Consider the following 21,403-nt stretch of genomic DNA (forward strand, 5'->3'; position numbering starts at 1 on the left):
TTTATTGCATAAAAGAGGGTACATGGAGCTGGAAGTAACCTTGTGACATAGGTTGATAATGGGTTGAAAGGTAGTATATAGCAGACATGAAGGTCTAAAAATTGTTCTGCACCAGTTTTCGGGTGTGGCGGCCAAGCTACACAATCTACTAATGCCTGGGCCCCGACGTTATTTGCCAGATTGTAGCCAAGTGCAACCCACGCTGCTGGCTAGCTGCATGATCAACAAGGAACCTAACCAATTTGCGAGGCTAACACGTGTTCCAACTAGCCTCCAGCTCTTAAAAGCAGTGTGCCCTTCAAAGATGAACTAAATTAACAGGAAGGAAGCTGCTGCATACTGTTGGTACTGCAATTGGAAACATAGCACCAGGGCAGAGAGAGGGCTCTCACATTCATGGATATGGTGGAGGCCTTAGTCATGGAGCTTGACAAAAGAAGGGCATGTTTCTGCAGCGGGCCAGGAGGCCTTCAAGGAACAAGCAGCAGGTGGCTAGGGAGGTCAATACAAGGAATCTGGCACCAAGGGTACAGCAGCAGTGGCAGAAAAATTTCAATGACCTCACATGTCAAAGTCAGTGAATGCATCTTCACATATTATTCCTACCCACCACACCAGCCTCTCATGCTGCTCAATGCACCATCAGCCCCATCACCCAACCTCCAGCAGTGCCTAGCAATCAGGACTCAGGCCTTACATTCAGAAGAGCATTAGAGCTAGTTCACCAGAGGGTGAGATTGCAGACATGTTCTGCTACTGGGGGCTTAGATGAGGACATTGGTGGGGCAAAGTAAAGGAGGACACTGATGAGAATGCACATCAAGATGCTTGGTGCATTGCCAGACAACATCCTGTCACTATCTAGAAACATTGAGGATCTGGCTACAACATGGCAAAGGGTATCGTGCAGAATTTGAAGCCCATCATTTCAGCATGGAAGTGGTGGCCAACTCCATGACAGCACTTGCCAACCCAACTTTGATGTAGCATCTGATAGTCGATTTCTCAGCTTCCACTGCAGTTTAGGCCTACAGTAGAAGCTCAAACTGAGGTCACAAGATCCGTGCTTGCTGTCATGCAGCCTCAGACTTTTGTCATCATGATTGCAGATCTAAGGGGACTGCAGACTCTCATGGCAGCAATTTGATTGCTAGGATCGGTAAGGTGCTGCTCCATGGGAGCAGTCCTCACTGTCCTCACAGGAAGACAACATTCTTGCTCCCATCACACTGCTCTGCCAGTGTCATTGCTGTTGCTCGTTAGCCAGCCCAGAATGCTGCCGCCCATGCCGAGATGAAGCCCAGGGCTAGGCCTTCTAGGCTTATAGCTTCTCAAGGGCATTGCAAAATCATCTGCAATTTCTCTCAGTAAAGGTCAGCAGCGTTCAAACAGGCACCGAGGTAGCACTAGGCAAAGGCACTAGGACAGGCAAAGACATCCACAAGATGGGCACTAAGGTAAGGCACAAGGGTGAATAGCTCATTTTAGTTTGTACAAGTCGATGTGTTTTTAGATAAAGATATAATGAAAAGGTTATTGGTGATGGTTCTTATTGTCAGACCTAGGCCCCATATAAATGGTAAGGTAGGGGGAATCGTTGAGAAATTGTGGCAAGGGGATGCTTTTGTAAGGGGAGCAGAGTCTGAGCAGGTATTCTCACACAACCCATCTAGGTGTCACAATCAAACCATTCCTGATGCTTCCTGTAAACTGGAGTCTCAGTTTTCACCATATGTGGATGACTTGGATGAGTGAATAGTAGAGTCACATATCCAAGTTTACAAATGTCACTCAGTTAGGAGTGACAGTAAGTTGTGTGATTAGGAGCATGAGTTACAAGTGACAGACAGACTATAAGAGTTGAAAAAGCTATGGCATGTGGAGTTCAATGTGGTAATGTGTGGGGCCACTCAGTTTGGATTTGAGAAAGACAAAATTGTATTATTTTCCTTGATGTCATGAGACTAAGAGTTATTAAGGAGCAGAGCTTTAAGTATCCATGTACACAATTCACTCAAAGCTACTGCATGGACACAAAGAAATCAAGGAGGTAAAGGAAGATTGGCTTTCTCTCAAGGCAGTCGTCATTCGAAAATAAGAAAGTGATGCTTCAGTTATATACAGCCTTTGACAGGCCCCATTTGGAATACTGCATTCAGTTTTGGCCAAAAAACTTCAGGACCTTGATGCTTTGTTGCAGCGGCAGGAAAGAGATGCCCGGCCTTTTACAATTCCAAAAAACTTGGCCTTGGAGGGATATTGTGCAAATTCATCAGAATATCAGGGCTGAAAGAGTTAAACGATGAGGAAAGTTACATAAACTTGGTTTGATTCAATAGAATAGATACGGATAAACTATTTCCGCTGGTGGGGAGAATCCAAAACACGAGGGCATAATCTTAAAATTTGGGCTGTTCTTTAGGAGTGAATTCAGAAGAATGTTTCACACAAGAAATAGTGTAAACCTTGAACTTTCCCCAAAAGCTTGTAATTGTTTTGTCAATTTAAATTTTCAAGACTGAGGTCAGTATATTTTTATTGGATAAAGGTATCAAGGGATATGGAGCAAAGTCAGGCAATTGGACCGGAGGTGCAAATCATACATGATCTAATTAGATGGGGAAACATACTTGAGGGGCTAAATGATCTATTCTTACTATGTTTCAATATAAGATGGCATAGGGAGAAAGTAGTAAAATACTTCTTCAGGTCTGATCTCAGGAAACATTCCTTCATGCAAAAAGTGATCAAATACAACTGTCTTCCAGATAGGGCAGTGCAATTGCTGTGAACAGGAAGATCATATGTTTCTATGAAAGGATGAGCCAGATGCATCTAATAGACTCTTTCATCCTTCCCTCTTTTGCCTTCGACAAGTACTGATTTTCAACTACCAGCTGCTTCAACGATTGGTGAGGTTGGAGCTAAGTATGTGGAAATAATAATTTGAATAAACATTTTTGTTTGTTATCCAGTATATAAAACAGGATTTCAACACTTTTAAGGCCTATGCTATAGAAGAGTATTGACAATGATACAAGGGGAACTATGTGGTGGTAGATAAAATTAAGGAACGAGAACATGCTTAATCATAACAAAAACCCACAAGCCATGTTAATTAAACAACATAGTATCATAGAATGATACAGAACAGGACGTGGTCATTCAGCTCATCATGCTTTCGATGGATCTTTGAAAGAGCTATGCAATTGGTGTACTCCTCTTTTCCAATAGCCCTGCAAATAATTTCCCTTCAAGTATATATCCAATTCCCTTCCGAAGTCATATTGAATCTGCAACCACCATTCTTCCAGGCAGTGTATTCCAGATCACAACAATTCCTGTGTAAGAAAAATGTTTCTTATGACACCTATTTTTGTGCCTTTAACTCTAAATATGTCTCCACATTTTTTTCTATCAAACCTGTTTGTGATTTTGAACAACTCTATCAATGTTCTCTTCACCTTCTCTGCTCTACATGAGATGTGGGTTTCTGCCTCCACCACGCTCTGGATGAAAACCTCTCTCCTCAGATCCCTTCTAATCCTACTAGCAGTTACTTTAAATCTATGCGCCCTGGTTTTTGACCTCACTACCAAAGGAAGTAGGTCTCACTATCCATTCTAAGTGTCTCAATTTTATACATCTCAATTAAATCTCCCCTCACCTCCTTTGTTTTTGTCCTGCCACTTCACAGATTTGTGTACATACATCCCAGAGCTCTGTTTCTGCAGCCCCTTTAAAATTGTACTGTTTGGGACATATTTCCATTCTCTTGGATAAGATTTTGAGAGCACTGTATCATGTGGCACACAAATAAAATCGGCTAGCCAGCAATATAAAGCTCGCTCATTCTTTATGCAGCAGAGCAAATATTTTCATATATAGTTACTTGTAAAAACATCTGACCGGGGTGAAGGTTGAGTTGGTAAGAACAGGTTAAGTTAATTATGGATTAAGACTGAATTTCATAAAGATATATGGTGAAATTTCATAAAAAGAGTAAATTTTCTCAGCTACCTAATCATTTGATTTCTCTACTAGAGGGTCAGGCTTCTGATCCAGGCTTCAAATGCATAGAAGAAAAGCTCTCTCCATCTTCTCTTCCCTATCCTTGAAATACAAAAAATATATTTTCTGGTGGCTGATAATAGAATTTCAGAAAATAATGACAATCTTTTCTAAAGCAATAAACTCAAATCACGGAATGATAGCATTTTTAGGCTGCCACACTAGAGCTTATAGGTACTTGCCTATTCTGCTTGTTCCAACCATAGAAATAGTCAGGGAATACACAATATGAATTTTACTGAAACTTATTTTCTGAACCTACTTGTTTTTGATGTGGTATCTTCTTGAGTGCTGGCTGTTTCCTCTTGTTCATCTGGAAGCTCTTTAATGAAATTTGAGGGAAACATTCCACTTTTACCATTAAGGATACCTTCCCACCAGCCTTCTTCAACCTTAAATAAAACACACGATACATTAGAGTAGTTACATATTCTCCCATCAAATCTAAACTTGGAAAATTTTCTTTACATTAACAAGCGTAGAAAAATTAAGTCAGTTGGCCTTAGAACGGATAACTAATTGTATATGATAAGTCTATCCTTGGGGAGTTAACTTTGCAGAGTGACTTAAGCAGAAGCACAAGGGTTGGAATCCAGCCATAACTCCAACAAGATCTTCAAAATTCACTACAAGAGTTTACATGAATCAACTGTTGGAACTACAGTGTACCAAACATTCAGCTGCAGTTCATGGTTAGACAAGATTAACACTATTAATCTGCATGTAGATGACTACTTTTGTTCAGAAAGGATGAAAATGTTTTCATTTTAAAATACACGATCTAAGGATCATGGAAACAGTTAACATTCAGAAAAATGGTAAGGAAGAAGTGAAAAAGGAGAAAGTTGGAGTACACATTCGTGCCAAATCCACAGATGCAAACAATAAACTAATCTTTTTTCCCTTCGCCCAAGGGAAAATGAAAACGAGCATGGAAACTGGGTATGATGAAGTTACACTGGAGCTCTTAATTTTTTTGGAATTTTTTTTGCATTGGTGTTAAAGCGGGAATTTTAATGTAGAATGGAGCTATAAAAATCATACCCTCTTTGTTGGAGCAAAAGCAGAATTAAACTGGATCCTCTTTGGGGGTCAAATTGGCTCCAAGATAACAGGCGTGACATTAGGATATTGGAAAGGTGTCAAGTGTTCTGATGCGGACATGGTAATCTAAGAATTGAACAATTCCGGTTGCAGTAGTCCCAGGGACTGTTGACGATTTACCAGTCTTAGCTCATCAATTGGATCTTGATTGGTTAACCATTACAGTTTATTTACCTGTCTTCATAAACAGTCACATCTGGGCACAATCCTTGCTCCTCTCATATTATTTCCCTCAGTGATATCATCTGCAAGTACAGGATCAGATTCTCTATGCATGTCAAAACCACCCAATTTCACCTCACCAATCTGCATTCCACAATTGCTACACACTCCTGTCTATCAAGTGCTAAATAGCAAGAATTCTTTCCACAACTAACCTTGGTTAGAACCAAAGATCTCATCTTCTGCGCACACTAGGACAAAATTTCCTCAGCCTAAACTGCACTAACTTCCCCCAGTGTCACCTCAGCAGTTGACCCTGAGCTGAACTTCCTTCCTTACATCTGATATTTTGTCATAAATCACACCACTGAGACTTTCCTGATCTTCATTAAAACCCCAATTTGAATTAATCTTCTCAAGGTTCAACCTACTTATCTTTTTAAAACAAAACGCTCTCCTTGCCAACCTTCCAAATTGATACTTAGAACTCTGCCAGCAAGGAACTATCCCATAGTCCATTCACTAAAAAGCCAAACACCATTTGCTGTTCTACCCCAGCATATTAATTTTAACACCGAACACATATTTGAACTCCTCCACCATACGTGATCCTAATTCTTTATGCATGCATTCTGGCTACAATGCCGGAAAGGAGCCCATTAGTTTCTTTCTTCTCCCCTTTGAGCACCCAATACACCGCCTGCATGCACCCCACCCCCCCACCACCCCCCGCCCCCAAGGCCTTTATCTCCTGTCTTCTCCCCTAGCATCACAGTGTTACACAGCTTCCCATCGAGTTAGGCGCACACCGACGTAAAAATTCTGCCCCACAGGGATGACAGAAGGGCGGAGGGAACCGCGGGGACAAGCAGGGACAACCAAGAGCCAGTTGGCCGGCCAGCGGGTGGGCGAGGGGAGGGTATACGAGCCGGCTGGTTGGCGGGTGGGAAGGACACGAGCCGGCCGAATGGCAGGCAGGTGGGGGGGGGATCGCAAGCCAGCCAGCAGGCACAGGGTACAAGGAGAGCACGGAGCACACGCGGGAGGTTTCCAAAACTCTAAGTAGCAGAAAAATGTGGTTTTCGGTAACTTAGCTTATGCCAAAATTCAATTGAGTCACAAGGTTATGGCAAAAATCCAACTCCATGACTTGAGGCATATAAACTAGACTTTCTGGTGCAGTATTGTGGGAGCACTGCACTGTCAATGCTGCTGTCTTTGGATGAGATATTTAACAGTCTTAGTGATCAAGTAGATGTGCCAAATGTCAAGGCACTCTTCTGGTAGCTCACCCAAGTCCAAGCCACAACTCTATCCCTAAATCAATCAACAAAGACAGATAACCTCATTCTGCTTGTATACTGTTAGTGGGACTTGGCAAGGTGCAGGTTGGCTGTTGTATCTGAAGACATAGTGACAGCGTTTGTACTTCAATAGTGATTCCCTGCTTATAAAACATTTCATGGCTTCATGAGGACGTGATAAGGCATCATGTAAATACAGGTTCTTTCTTTTGTGTAACCTAATTTTGCCCTCCAGTAATAATGTTACAGGCATCTACAGCTTATGCCTAATCATGCTGCAATGTGCTTTCAATGTAACTCCTAAACTTCACAGTTCATTTGGCTTATATTCGGGAATGTTTTTTGGGGCTGTTTGTCAGCTCAAAAAAAAACCATCAACTTATCTAACTTTTCTAGGTTAACAGGTAGGCATCTACTTTGTGTGTTCAATCCAATATTACCAATGTCTAGATTACAGCTAGAAAGATAGTTACTTCTTCCAGCCAATAATTCTAAATCAGAGCTTTGAATGGTTGCTAGCAATATATTTACCTTTTTATCTAGGAAAGCCACAACTTTTACAAACACATCTACCACCTTGCTTAAAAGGCACTTAACAATCTCTCCAATATAACAGAAAACCATTCATGTGTTGAAATGGACATTTTGCTTTATTAATTCCATCAGGTTAAAAATCTGAGAGTCAGACATTCATTACTAGAGTAGTCTTAAAGCAAAACCTAGAGGCCCCACACTCACTTGGAGGTATATCATAAACGTGCTGTTAAAATGATTTCGGCTCTGGCTGAATTCAATTGGCAGCTGCAATACTCTTACTATGATCACCAACTCCTCCCATTAACTGGGCTGCAAACTTCACAATCAGTTGTGCACTTGCAATTGATAAAAAAAGCGAAAATTATATTTGGCTTATTTTTAGTTTCTTTGGCATAAATGTACACTACAATTATGGCATGAACAATCTGGGCAGATTGGATCATGTTCAGCCAAATAGTTTTATGCACCCTTCATTGACTTCTCTTTTTGATCCATATAACCCGGGGAGAATGGAGCCAGTGAGATCAGACAGCATATAACCCGGGGAGGATGGAGCCAGTGAGATCAGACAGTAATTTGCAAAAGAAGCAAATGCAATCGAGAAAAATCTTTTTCACATAGCAAGTGGTTTGGATCTGGAATGCACTGCTTGGAAGTGTGGTAGAGGCAGGTTCAATCGGGGAATTCAAGAGGGCATTATATGATTGTTTGAATAGAAACAATGTGCAGGGTTACGAGGAAAAGGCAAGAGAATGGCACTGAGTCATAATGCTCATTTGGAGAGCTGGTGCAGACAGGATGGGCCAAATGGCCTCTTTCTGCACTGTAACAAGTCTGCGATAATAGTTTCTAATCCGAAATGTTAAGCAAACAATTGCTTTGAAACTTCCCTTGAGCAAGTCATATCCTTGCTCACATGTCTAAAGTCATCATAAAATGTAATTCTACTCACTGTCCTAAAATAGTCAATTCTAAATTGCTAGGCCAAGTTTTGCAATATACAAAATTGTTGCGGTACAGCAGACTGAAATCTTTGGCAGTTAAATGCACCAGCCCCTAGAAGCTAATGATACACAGCTCTATTTTTCTCCTCATGTCCTGAAATCACTGAGCGTAATGTGGCAGTTTCACAGGCACCAGTAACCTATTGTGACGTGCCCAAGTGGCTACTGTTCACATACAAGATCTGATTGGAATTTTTTTTAAAAAGCGGAGAACCCTGCTGGTGGCTTGGCCAACAGACATGCCTCAATAAACATTTCCAAAACAGATTAACTCTAGGATCTTGCTGTGTACAATGTATTGCTTGGCTCATCAAAAAGCAATGCATTTTGGAAATTATGAAGGGGTGAAAATTAAAGTCCTTCTTGACTACTCTTTAGTAGAAATGATTAGTAGAAAGGTTATTTTTCTTTAAAACATAAAAAGTGTTAGTTATATTAAAAGCTTCCTTTTTTCCGAGAATTAAAAGCAGATCTTTTCTTCCTTTAACTTAAAACTAGCAATACCAGAATTATCTCAACATTCCACAAGTTGAAACTGCAAACACAATGGCCAAAAAGGTCACAAAAGTATCCTAGATATTTTTGACCGACTTATGTCAGTCACCAAGGATTACACTAGATTGTTATGTTTTTAAAATAAGTTTACGGCTCAGCGTCTAAGAGTTAAAAAAAAACATGTAGACATCAGTAAGCTCAAATGTCACAGCACAAGATTCTACTTATTTACTGTTTATCAAATCTTTCATGTGAATATTTAAATCTGAGATTTTCAAACTCCAGAATTCTGTAGTCAACTCTGGAACAGGAAATTACTGAGATTTGCTGCATCATAGTTTATAATAGTAATTTCAGTTTTTAACCAATTCCATTGAAAGGAGATTTACCAGATAGAACTTTAGAAAATGTAGAGAAAGGCATGGGTATTGACAAAGAATATATTTATTTACCACACAAAGAAATAGTGTTTCCAAATTTACAAGAGCAGTGGTAATCATCATTAGTATATGCTGCATTGATAGTATTATAAAGCTAGGTTTTACTGCCCTTAAATTTGCGAACAAGTTATAGAGTAGAACTCCTATATAAAACAGAATTTAAAAGCTAGTTAGAAGAGGAACATTGTGCGGGTAACTTATTCAATAATAGCACAGGTTCTTTAATTCCAGCTATTAAACAGCTGTTTTTAAATTATTTTTGCAAATGTTGTTAAATCTTAGTCTAAGCTTTTCTCCTGTTTTCTTTTGCATAAGGTTTATGCGCTTCCAGACAGTGGCCATTTTATCCAATAGAATTCTCAACTGAGAATGCGTTAATGAGTCACATGAAAAATATCACTACTCCGTTCTTCTGCAGAATCTCTCTCTGGGTCAATGGGAGCCAAAACCCACCTCCAGTTTTCCCTTTAAAACTAACTTAATTTTGGCAACACTATGTATTTTGACAAGAATCCAAAACAATGCTAAAATAAGTTCATGATGAAAAACAGATGAACGACCTTAAGCATCAAATGGACATGAACTCATCGAACACAAGAGCAAGGACAAACTAAATTGGCAAGCTACTTCACAGATACAGCAAGGGGAGCAGTAAAGGGGAGCAGGTTGTAGCAGGGCATCTAATGGTATCTGCCAAGAGTTAGATACGCCCCTGTGCTTTTCAGCTCAAAACATATTTGTCCACTGACTTGGTAAAACTTCAAGCTGAAAACAGTGAAGCAGGGAAAATACAAACATACAAATTAGGAGCTACAGTAGGCCACTCGGCCCTCAAACCTGCTCTGCCATTCAATAAGATCATGGTTGAGCTAAATGTAACCTCAACCCCACATTCCTGCCTACCCCCAATAACCTTTCATGCCCTTATTAAAGAGAATCTACCTAGCTCTGCCTTAAAAATATTCCAAGATTCTGCTTCCACCACCTTTTGAGGAAGACAGTTCCAAAGACTCACGACCCTTAGAAAAAATTTCTCCTCATCTGTCTTAAATGAGCAACCCCTATTTTTTTTAAAAACAGTGACCCCTAGATCTAGATTCTCCCACAACAGGAAACATCCTTTCCACAACCACTCTGGCAAGACCCCTCAGGATCTCGTATGCTTCAATCAAGTTGCCTCTTACTCCTCTAAACTCCAGTGGATACATGCCTAAACTGTCTAACCTTTCCTCATAAGACAACCTGCCTATTCCTGGTATTAGTCTAGTAAACCTTCTCCGAGCTTCTAACGCATTTATATCGCTCCTTAAATAAGGAGACCAGTGCTGGCTGCACACAGTACACCAGATGTGGTCTCACCAGTGCCCTGTACAACTGAAACATAAGCTCCCTACTTAAGTAATCAATTCCCCTCACAATAAATGATAACATTCTATTAGCTTTCCTAACTTGCTGCAAATTGCCTTTTGTGATTCATGCACAAAGACACTCAGATGCCTCTGAATCTCAGAGCTCTGCAATCTCTCACCAATTAGATAATAGTCTTTTTTATTCTTCCTGCCAAAATGGACCATTTCACATTTCCCCACATTAAGCTCCATTTGCCAGATCTTTTCTGCAATAACCTTTGATGTGTCACCTTATCAGATGCTTTCTGGAAATCTAAGTACAGTACATCCACCAGTTCCCTTTTATCCACAGCACATGTGACTCCTTCAAAGAACTCCAATAAATTGATTAAACATGATTGCCTTGAATTTTTCTAGTGCCCTGCCATAACATCTTCAATAATAGTTTCTAACATTTTCCCTATGACGGATGTTAGGCTAACTGGCCTGCAGTTTCCTGCTTTCTGTCTCCTTTCCTTTTTGAATAAAGGAGTTACATTTACTATTTTCCAATTTACTGGAACATTCTCTGAAACTAGGGAATTTTGGAAAATGAAAACCAATGCATCAACTATCTCACTAGCCATTTCTTTCAAGACCTTAGGGTGAATTCCATCCAAACCCGGGGATTTGTCAACCCACAGCCCCCCAATTTGATCAATACCATTGCGCTGGTGATTATAACCTTTGAGTTCCTCCCATTTCCTGATTTACAGCCAATTCTGGGATGATACTTGAATCCTCTGTAGTGAAGACTGATGCAAAATACCTGTTCAATTCATCTACCATCTCCTTGTTTTTCACTAATTCCCAGACTCAATTTCAATAGAACCAACGGTCACTTTGTTAACTCTTTTCTTATTTAAGTATCTATAAAAACTCTTACTATCCTTCTTTATATTTCTAGCTAGCTTTCTCTCGTACTCTGATTTTTCCTTCCTTATTAATCTTTTAGTCATTTTTTGCTGTTCTTTATAATTCTGTCCAATCTTCTAACCTACTACCCTGCTTTGTGCAATTATATGCTTTTCGTTAAGTTTGATACTGTCTTTAACTTTTTTAGTTAACCATAGGTGGTGGGTCCTCCCCTTGGAATTTTTCTTTCTCATTGGAATGTATATATTCTGTGTAATGTATATACTCTGTGTATTCTGAAATATCCTTTAAATGTCTGCCACTGAATTTCTATTGACATATCCCTTAACCTCATTTGCCAGTTCACTTTAGCTAGCTCAATGTTCATGGCCTAATTGGCCTTACTAAGTTTAAAATAGTCTTCGACACACTCTTCTCTCCCTCAAACTGAATGTAAAATTCAGTCATGTTGTGATTGCTGTTACCTAAAGGTGCCTTCACTATAATCCCATCTGTTTGCACAACACTAGGTCTAGTATAGCCTGCTCTCTGGTTGGCTTCAGAAGACATTGTTCCAAGAAACTATCCCAAAAAACTTCTATGACCTCGTCATCTACACTACCTTTGCTATCTGATTTTTCTAGGCCTGTGTGTAGATTAGAATCCCCCATGACTACTGCTGTACCTTTCTAGCAAGCTCCCATTATTTCTCTTATACCCCCTACAATTAGGGGGTCTGTACACCACACCCACAAGTGACTTCTTGCTTTTACCATTTCTCATCTCAACCCAAACTGCTTCTCCATCCTGGTTTCCTGAACTTAGGTCATTCCTTTCTAATGTGCCAACACCAACATTAATTAACAGAGCCACCCCTCCACCTTTTCCTCACTCCCTTTCCTGCCTAAAAGCTACATACTCTTCAGTGTTCAGGTCCCAATCTCTGTCAGCCTGCAGCCATGACTCTGTAATGGCTATCAGATCGTATTTATTTATTTCTATTTGCACTATCAGTTCATCTGTTTTGTTTCGAATGCTATGTGCGTTTAGATACAGAGCCTTTAGCTTTGACCTCATTATTTTTGTAGCATCGAGCCTTATCTGTTGATTTACTGTTAGATTTGTACTCTGTCCCTTCCTGTCACGGTCTGTTTATCCTATCCCATATTAGTATCCGTCTTTCTTGGCTTGTCTCTACTCTGGTTTACCAAATCTTGCCAAATTTGTTCCCTTGCCCCCACTATTTAGTTTAAAATCATCTCTACTTCCCTAGTTGTGTAGCTCGCTAGAATACCAGCCCCAGCACGGTTCAGGTGTAAATCATCCCAATGGTACAGTTGCCACTTTCACCCATACTGGTGCCAGTGCCTGACAAACCAGAACCCACAATTCTCCCACACACCAGTCTTTGAGCCACGCATTCATTTCTCTAATCTTATTTGTCCTAAGCTAATTCGAACATGGCTCAGGTAATAACCCAGAAACTATTACCTTTGAGGTTCTGTTTCTTAATTTGGTACCTAGCTCCTCAGTGACTATGCAGAACCCCCTTCCTTGTCCTGCCTATGTCACTGATACCTATATGCACCACACCCACTTGATCCTCCCCCTCCCACTAAATTCCTCTCCAGCCCTGAGCAAATGTCCCGAACCTGGAACTGAGCAGGCAACATAGCCATTTGGACTCTCGCTCTCAGGGAACAGTGTCAATCTCTCTTTCTATGCTGTCCCCTACTACCACTACATTCCTTTGTGCTTCTCCCACTTGAATAGCTTCCTATACCACAGTGCCATGGTCAGTCAGCTCATCCACCCTGCAGCCCCTACTCTCATTCAAACAAGCTGAAAGCGCCTCAAACCTGACTGACAATTGCAGAGGCTGACATTCCTGCCCTCGGGGCCCCCTTACCTGCCTCAGCTGCAGTCACAGCCTCTTGTCCCTGACCACCTTCCAAATCAGAAGACCCGATCCTAAGGGGTGTGACCGCCTCCTGATACAAAGCGTCCCTGACATGTTACAGTGTCCGCAGCTCAACCTCCAACTCAATGATTCTGAGCCAACGCTCCTCAAGCTGCAGAAACTTACTGCAGGCGTGCTTGCTCTGGATCATACTGGTACTCAAGAGCTCCCACATGCTCCATCATTGACACATCAGCTGTCCTGTCAGGCTTATGTGCTTTAATTAATTACTTAATTATTATATTCACTTATTTCTTTTTTCTTTATATATTTATTAATCTTATCACAAATTCTTGTACTATTTTAAACCTTAGTTATAGAATAGACTCGGATACTCACCAAACAGTTCGCTTCTTCTCCTGTAGTACAGCAAGAACCAATTCCAAAAGGGTGAAAAGGTTAGATACAATCTCCCTCCCCACCAAACTCCCTCAGCTCACCAAATTCTCTCAGTCCATTGAGGTCGTACTGAGAATGTCTGAATTTATGTTTTACGAACAAAGGGACTACCTGAGCCCAGATACAACAAAGACCAGTTCAAGCTAGTTTCCTTAATTAACTATTTCAGCTGTTGCCAGTGGGTAGCTTCTTTCTCCCTGCTTAGGCCCTTGGTTGAGGCTTAGAATTTAAACAGGGCTTGCAGTTAAATGTTAAATACAAACAATATTTGATTTTTAGAAAGGTATTTAAGTTTCCCTCAGCTCACGAAACTCTCACATTCTGTTGAGGTTGCACTCCAGTCTGCAGAAATAGAGCAATCTGGAACCTGAACAGGCCAAAAGGCTGTGCACCTCCTTAACAAATCAGGTTGAAGGATTGAGAAGTAAACAGCAGAGGGAGTATAAATTAGAGTGGGTTAATGTATCAGATTAGGTACAGAATGAGAAAGAGAGGGGAAAACAGAAGTTAAAGTACAAAATCATAGAATAGTTACAGTACAGGAGACCATTTGGCCCATCATGTCAGTGCAGGCCTTCAGGAGGAACAAATCATCTAGGATCACTATCCTGCCTTTGCCCTATAGCGTTGCAATTTTTTTCCTTTTCAGATATTGATCAATTTCCTTTTGATAAGCCACAATTGAATCTGCCCCCACCACTCAAAGGTAGTGCATTCAAGACCCTAACCCCCTCGCTGCATGAAGTAGTTTTTCATGTCACTATTGCTTCTTTTGCCAAATACAGCAAATCTGTGCCCTCTGGTTCTCAATCCCTCCACCAATGGGAATAGTTCCTCCCCAACTACTCCATCTGGACTCTTCATGATCTTGAATACCTGTATCAAATCTCCTCTCAATCTTCTCCAATCTTTATATGTAAATGAAGTGAGATAAAGGAAATTGAAAGAAATGCTTTTAAAAAAATCAAAACACTTTTTAAAAAAATCTCTAACAATGAAAACCTGAAGAAACAAGACTCCATACTGGAGTATATTTCCAGTGTTAGAGATGTTAATTAGCAGCAACTAACAATCATCATCTTGTTAAAATTGTACTTATGCTGCAAATTACAAGATTTCCCTCTCTGTGGCGAGTTTAGTTCCAATCTGCCATGCAAATATAGCAACTTCATGACATTATGCTATCTAGAGAATAATTTGCCTCCTTTACTGATTAGTTTAGATTCAAATAAACAATCTTTCCAAAAATTATGATTCAAGAGAAAGCAAGTACATTCAAAATGGGCAGTACTTCTTCACAAACAATGTTCTCTTGATGAAAGGGAAGTACAAAACTGCCTTGGCTACAACCTTTGATAAGACAAGTAAGGTGGAGGGAAGAAGGTGGGGGAAGTCAAAGAGAATATGGAGTTAATCAACACACATGGACCTTCCTTTGCCAGAAAAATAATTTTGTGGTACCAGGGCATCAGGGTCTAGAGTCCTATAATACTAAAATTAATATTGTACTTACAAGTGCCTCAGTTTTTATCATTTGTTATCATTCCTTTAAGCTCATTTGTTACTCAGGTGAGCTCCTCAAATACCTAACATGATGATAGGAGCTGCCTTGAATTGAGTTTTTTTTAAGGTAGTTGTGTAGCAACTAGCTTAATGTAACAAAAAGGAAACAAGCAGAGAGGATCCAGTCCTGTTCACTCATTTTTTGTCCAAATCTTGTTCAGTAGGGTTCAGCAAGGGCTGTGTCTTCCAGTAGGGAGACTTCTTAAAAAAAAAGTCACACAAGTTTCTGGCACCTGACATCCATCCAGCTCTAGGATTGTTGGCAGTGACTTAACAGCAGTCCGCAAAGGAATAGTGTTATGATGTGGCAGATTACGTGTGCCAGGCGGACCAAATCCACAAGGGAAACTTGGTTGCGCTATCACAACGGTTTGGCAATTTGTATTTATTACGAGATGTGTGCACTGAATTCAGAAGTAATGAGTCCGCAAAGACCTTTAGAGATTTTAAAAAGTTAAATTAAAATATTTATTAACAGAATAAAAGATTTTAAGTACATACATAAGACTACTTAATACTAATAACAATGCCTAAAATTCATAATTAACCTGACTCCCAGTTACACATCATCTTTAAGGCAACAACCCAAAATAGATTTCAGATTTAAAACAAAACCAGCAAGTTAACACAGTACCCGTTTGACAGTGGAATTCCAAATGGCTTTCTCCATCTTCAGTTACTGGACATAACAGAGTTATGCTCAAATGGCTGTTTCACACACTCCTGTTAAATCTTACATGGCCCTCACCTCACATCGCCTCTCATTCTCCTTTATATATGTTTCTCTCTCTTTAATATGTAAATTCCATTGTTAGGATCTTTGGAACGCTACCTTTCCCATAATATAAAAGCTTTCATGTTGCCAATATTGTCAGAAACCTTTGGGAAAAGCCTTGCTTATCTGGCTAGTTGTAAACAGACCAACATCCCTTTGAAATCCAAACAATCCCTTCACTTTGGGGAAAAAGAGCCCTTGTTTCCAAACTGTTACATGCTTTGGTATTAAAGTATAATGCATCTTGGGTGGCAACGCATCAGCCCTGTGATACAGGTCATCCAATACTGAAGTCAATCAAACAGTAGCCAATGCAATATCATCCATTTTGCACTGCCATCCAAGGTAACCTTCAACCTCTTGATATGCTTTCACATGATGATGTTGAGGTGAAAATAAGTCATTTAACCCTCCCAATGGAAAGCAGAACAATTTTTGCAGAACATACAAGTGCCAACATGAGGGTTGCTAAAAATAGAACCTGTAAACTAAGGGAAAAACATTAAGCCAAAATATAATTGCAGTTCTGTGTAAACAGCACTAGCTAGCAAAAATGACTGCTTACAGTTATTATGGGCAGACTCATGATTAAGTTTAAGATCATATTTAAGATAATGAATTGTAGTTTATATCATGCACATTCATCTCCCCAAGATCAGTCCTAAAATAATCTTAAACTGGTTTAAGATTACATTTTACTAAATGTTGGACCATTGCAATGTACTTAACACAGTTTGTTTAAAACATCAACTTTCAGCTGAGGACTCATTCCATATTGAAAGCATAGACAAAAATAATGCAAGAAATACAGTTTATAGCATTGTACAGAAAATTGTATATTGAATTTACATAGTGCATTTCATGACTTTGGGACATCCCAAAGCACCATATAGTCAATTGAGTACTTCTCAAAGTGTACTTACTGCTGTAATGTTGCGATAGGCAGCAGCCGATTTGCACACAGCCAATACTGGAGCAGGAGGGACTACAATGAGAAGCTCAGTGTCATTTAAGCGTCACACTGGTCTATTACCACAACTGGTGGGAGTGGCCATGAAGATGAGTGCTAACAGCAGAATAGTATTCAGCAACAAGTGGAACTGTATAGCATACACAGCTAATTTGAATTAATATGGTAGCTTACTGGTTATGGTACTGGACTGGCAAACCTGAGGTTGCGAGTTCAAATCACACCACAACAAATTGTGAAACTGAACTCAACAAACCTTGTTGTGGTCTTTGGCTTGGCACTAGAGTCAAAAATGATACCAGTTAAGTTGTAGTAAAAACCAAAATAGTTCAATAATGTTCTTTAGGGAAGGAAACTTGTCACCCCTATCCTGTTTGCCCTATGCATGATTCCAGGCTTTCAAAGTGCTGCTAGGCATACAGCTCCTTGGGAAGCTCCTTAATGTGCACGTCTATCTTGGCCATCTGCTGCCCTTTCTTCCCGATCTCCTGTCTTCCATTGTTTAAGTTTCTCTTTTGGGTGCATTTAAGCCATAACAACAAGTTAACCGCTAGTTTAAATCACCAGTGTCCAAGCCCCCATCTGTCACACCTGTTCTTTGCCTTCCTTAGTGAGCACTGGGATCTTTTCAAATTTGCCTTCCAAATTTGTATTAAACTGCATTATTAAGATTTCATTTCTGCACCAGGCTACACAGTGAAATTCAGCTGTTGTGTTTGAACTGCCTCTCAGTTGCTTACATTTTTAAATAATTTTGATCATCTTACAGCCCTTCTTCCACCACCTCTATTCCATCTTGATCCTGTGACAGGCCTCCTGAATTTTCAGCCTCAACTTCCAGTTCCTGGCCAGAGGTTCACTGTCAGCCAAGTATATTTTCCACCACTCCTTGGACTTAGTGACTTCCAATTTGCATGGTTTTTTCCTGCACCCACAACCAATTCTGCACAGTTCCTAGATCTTCATTACCATGAACTAACTCCATCAGTGTGTCCACCAATAATCTATCTATCAAATAGCTTCAGCATTTCACTCCTCACATATCTGGCTCCGGCCTTGGAAAACAATTCATCAATGCACCACGCTGATCCACCACACATAGATCAACTTAATCCCATTGGGAGGCCTACTATAGTCTACCCTCAATAAATGTATCATCCAAAACTCTGCTGCCCATGTCCTAACTCTCAAATAATCACTATCTGCCCTGTGCTTATTGATCTGAAGTGGCTCCTGGTTAAGCAAGGCCTCAATGTTCAAATTCTCACCCTTGTTTTCAAAACCCTTCACGGACTTGCCCTATCTTAATCTCCTACAGCCTTACAACACTCCGAGACAGCTGTGATCCCCTAATTTTGGTTTCTTGAATACCCTTGATTTTAATCATCATTGGTGACCATGGCTTAAGTTCTGGATTCCCTTGATGAACTTCTCTGCCTCTTTCTTCCTTTAAGATGCTACTTAAAACCTCTCTCTTTGACAAAGCATTTGGTCATCTGCTTGAATATCTCCTTATATGGCTCAGTGTCAAATTTTGCTTGACAACTCTCCTGTGAAGTACCTTGAGGTGTTTTACTATGTTATAGGTGCTAGGCCAGCACAAGTTGTTTTTGTTGTGGATGGTTCTCAACATCCTTTGAAGTATGCTAGCAAGACATCTTGGGGTTCTTTGGATGCAGTTTCAGAGAAGGTTCACTGGCTGATTCCTGTGATGACAGGGTTGTCTTATAAGGAAAGGTTGATCAGGTTGAGCCTATACTCACTGAAGTTCAGGAGGACGAGACATGATCTTATTAAAACATGAGATTCTGAGGGGGGTTGACAGTAAATGTTGAGATGCTGTTTCCCCTTAGAGCATGGCTTAAAAATAGGCTGTCTCCCATTTAAGATGGAGATGAAGAGGAATCTCTTCCCTCAGAGGGTCATTATTCTTTGGAATTCTCTCCCCAGCAAGCAATGGAGGCCGAGTCATGGAATATATTCAAGGCTGAGTTAGACAGAATTTTATTTGACAAGGGTTGAGGGTTATGGGAGACTGAGGAAAATGGAGTTAAGGTCATGATCAGTCAGTCATGATCTTATTGAATGGCAAAGTAAGCTCAAATGGCCAAATGGCATACTCTTGCTCCTATATCTTATGATCAAACATGGTTTCAAATATTTTGATTGCACAGCTGCAAACTGATACCACTGAGTCAAGGACAACACTTATATTGACCAGCAAGTTTTTTTGCTTGTACATAGACATTACTAAAACTACATTCCAATATAAAATTCCTTGAAAGGTACAAGCCTGAAAATATATTGAAACATGGAATACATTAAACTTTGAATTTGAGGAAATTAGAATACTATTTCTGACTGGTTGTCAAAACAACTATTGTGAAAATAGCATATCTGGGATTGAGTCAGTAGAGCAGAGTCTACTCCAGGTACTTATGATCTGAATATTAGAAAATAAAACATGGTATTTTTTTCAGCCAACTTGCCAACCAAGTACTGATGGATTAGTTCTACGAACAAATGAGCACTGTGGGGGACACAAGCTATAACAGACAGTGAGCTATCAATTCTGTGCTAATTATATTAGTCTAACTAAAACAGGAAGAGGAAACTAATAACAGATGCGGAGCCAACAATTGTTGTTGCATTATTTTTCCATTCATTCACAGGCCATAGCTGTCACTGGTTTCCCTGGTTTGGCACAATGGAGTGTCTTACTCAGCCACTTCAGAGGGTAGTTAAGTATTAAGCCACAATGTTCTGGGACGTCAGTCACATATAGACCAGAACAGGGAAGGACAGCAGGCTTCTTTCCCTGGAGGGCATTAATGAACCAGATTGGTCTTTAGTGACACTCCAACAGCATTAGTGTCACTGATACCATTTTTTTTTTGTTTCTGGATATTTTTAAACAGAATTCAAATTTTCAAACAGCCATGGTGGGGCTTGATAAAAAATTCATTGCACTTACATAGCACCTTTCACAACCACCAGGCGTCACAAAGTGTTTTACAGCCAATTAGGTACTTTTATTTTCAAATGTAGTCACTGTTGTAATGTATGAAACGTGGCAACCAATTTGTGCACAGCAAACTTTGACAAACAGCAATGTGATAATGACCTGATGATCTGTTTTTGTGATGTTGATTGAGGGATAGACATTGGCCATGACACCTAGGGTAACTCCCTTGCTCTTCTCCACAACAGTGACACGGGATCTTTTACAGCCACCCGAGGCAGTAAACAGGGCCTGGATTTAACTTCTCATGCAAAAGGCACCACACTTCCAACAATGCAGCCCTCCCTCAGTACATCATTGGAGTATCAACCTTGATTTTGTGTTCAAATTCTAGAGTGAAACTTGAACCTACAGTCTCCTAACTCAGAGGCAACAGGACTGACAACTGATCCATGGCTTACTTGAACAGGTGTTTTCTGCATTCCAAGTACATAAGCACTCCACTACACAACCTATGCAGCTTTAAGCATGTTTACTAGTCCAGTGACTGTACCAATACGCCACCATTCTCCACCCTCCACCCTCAAACCACACCACCCCCCCTCAACTTCATGCGTAAATGACCTGCTTCTAGCTTTTAAGGTTGTTACACTCCCTTGATCAGGATTCCTCAACCAGGGGAAATCTCCCAAATTCTTTAATAATCTCAAAGGTAAAATACTGAGGATACCGGGAATCTGAAACGAAACAAAAAACGCTGGAAATACTCAGCAGCTGAGGCAGCATCTGTGGATGGAACAGAAATGGAATCGCCCAATCTTTTTATGCCTCCGACCCCATCAGGACAGCCTGAGGGCTCTTCGGTTCTTCCTTGAAAAGTAATCCAACCAGTTTCTATCCACCACCCCGACCCTCCACCAAGTTGAACAACTTGCCCTTTAATCATCTCACTTCCTCCAAATAAAAGGTATTGTTATGGGTACCCACGTGGCACCTAGCTATGTCTGTTTTTTATGGGATACTTGAAACATTCCTTGTTCCAATCCTACTCAGGACCCCTCCTTCACCAGTAGACTGATGACTGTAGATGCAGTTTCCTGCCCTGAACTGGAAAACTACTTAAAACTTTTCTTCCAATCTCCACTCTTCTCTCACGTTCATATGGTACATCTCCAATTCTTCCCTTCCCTTCCTTGAGCTCTCCGTCTCCATTTCTGGGGACAGACTAACAAACATTCATTATAAGCCCACTGACATCCACAGCAACCTCAACTACGCTTCCACACACCTAGTTTCCTGTAAGGACTCTGTTCTATTCTCCCAGTTTTGCAATTTGCATCATGTGTTCTGGTGATTCAACCTTGCAAACCAGCGCTCCTGATAAATCTTCCTTTCTCAACTGCAGATTCCCATC

General features: G+C 40.4%; 1 protein-coding gene across 6 annotated transcripts in view; it reads right to left on the bottom strand.

Annotated features, from left to right (window-relative positions):
* The window catches only part of sh3kbp1 (SH3-domain kinase binding protein 1), a 261,064-nt gene that overhangs the window by 110,743 nt on the left and 128,918 nt on the right, over positions 1 to 21,403 (bottom strand). For 5 of the 6 annotated variants that reach the window (XM_041211025.1, XM_041211026.1, XM_041211024.1 and 2 more), the window contains one exon: positions 4,334 to 4,463. In XM_041211025.1, coding sequence (XP_041066959.1) covers positions 4,334 to 4,463 — 130 coding nt within the window. Of the gene's footprint in view, positions 1 to 4,333; positions 4,464 to 16,980; positions 17,045 to 21,403 lie in introns of those variants that run through there. The other variant, XM_041211028.1, reaches the window with a different exon arrangement.

The sequence above is a fragment of the Carcharodon carcharias genome, chromosome 18 (assembly GCF_017639515.1).
Source record: "Carcharodon carcharias isolate sCarCar2 chromosome 18, sCarCar2.pri, whole genome shotgun sequence".
Lineage (NCBI taxonomy): Eukaryota > Metazoa > Chordata > Chondrichthyes > Lamniformes > Lamnidae > Carcharodon > Carcharodon carcharias.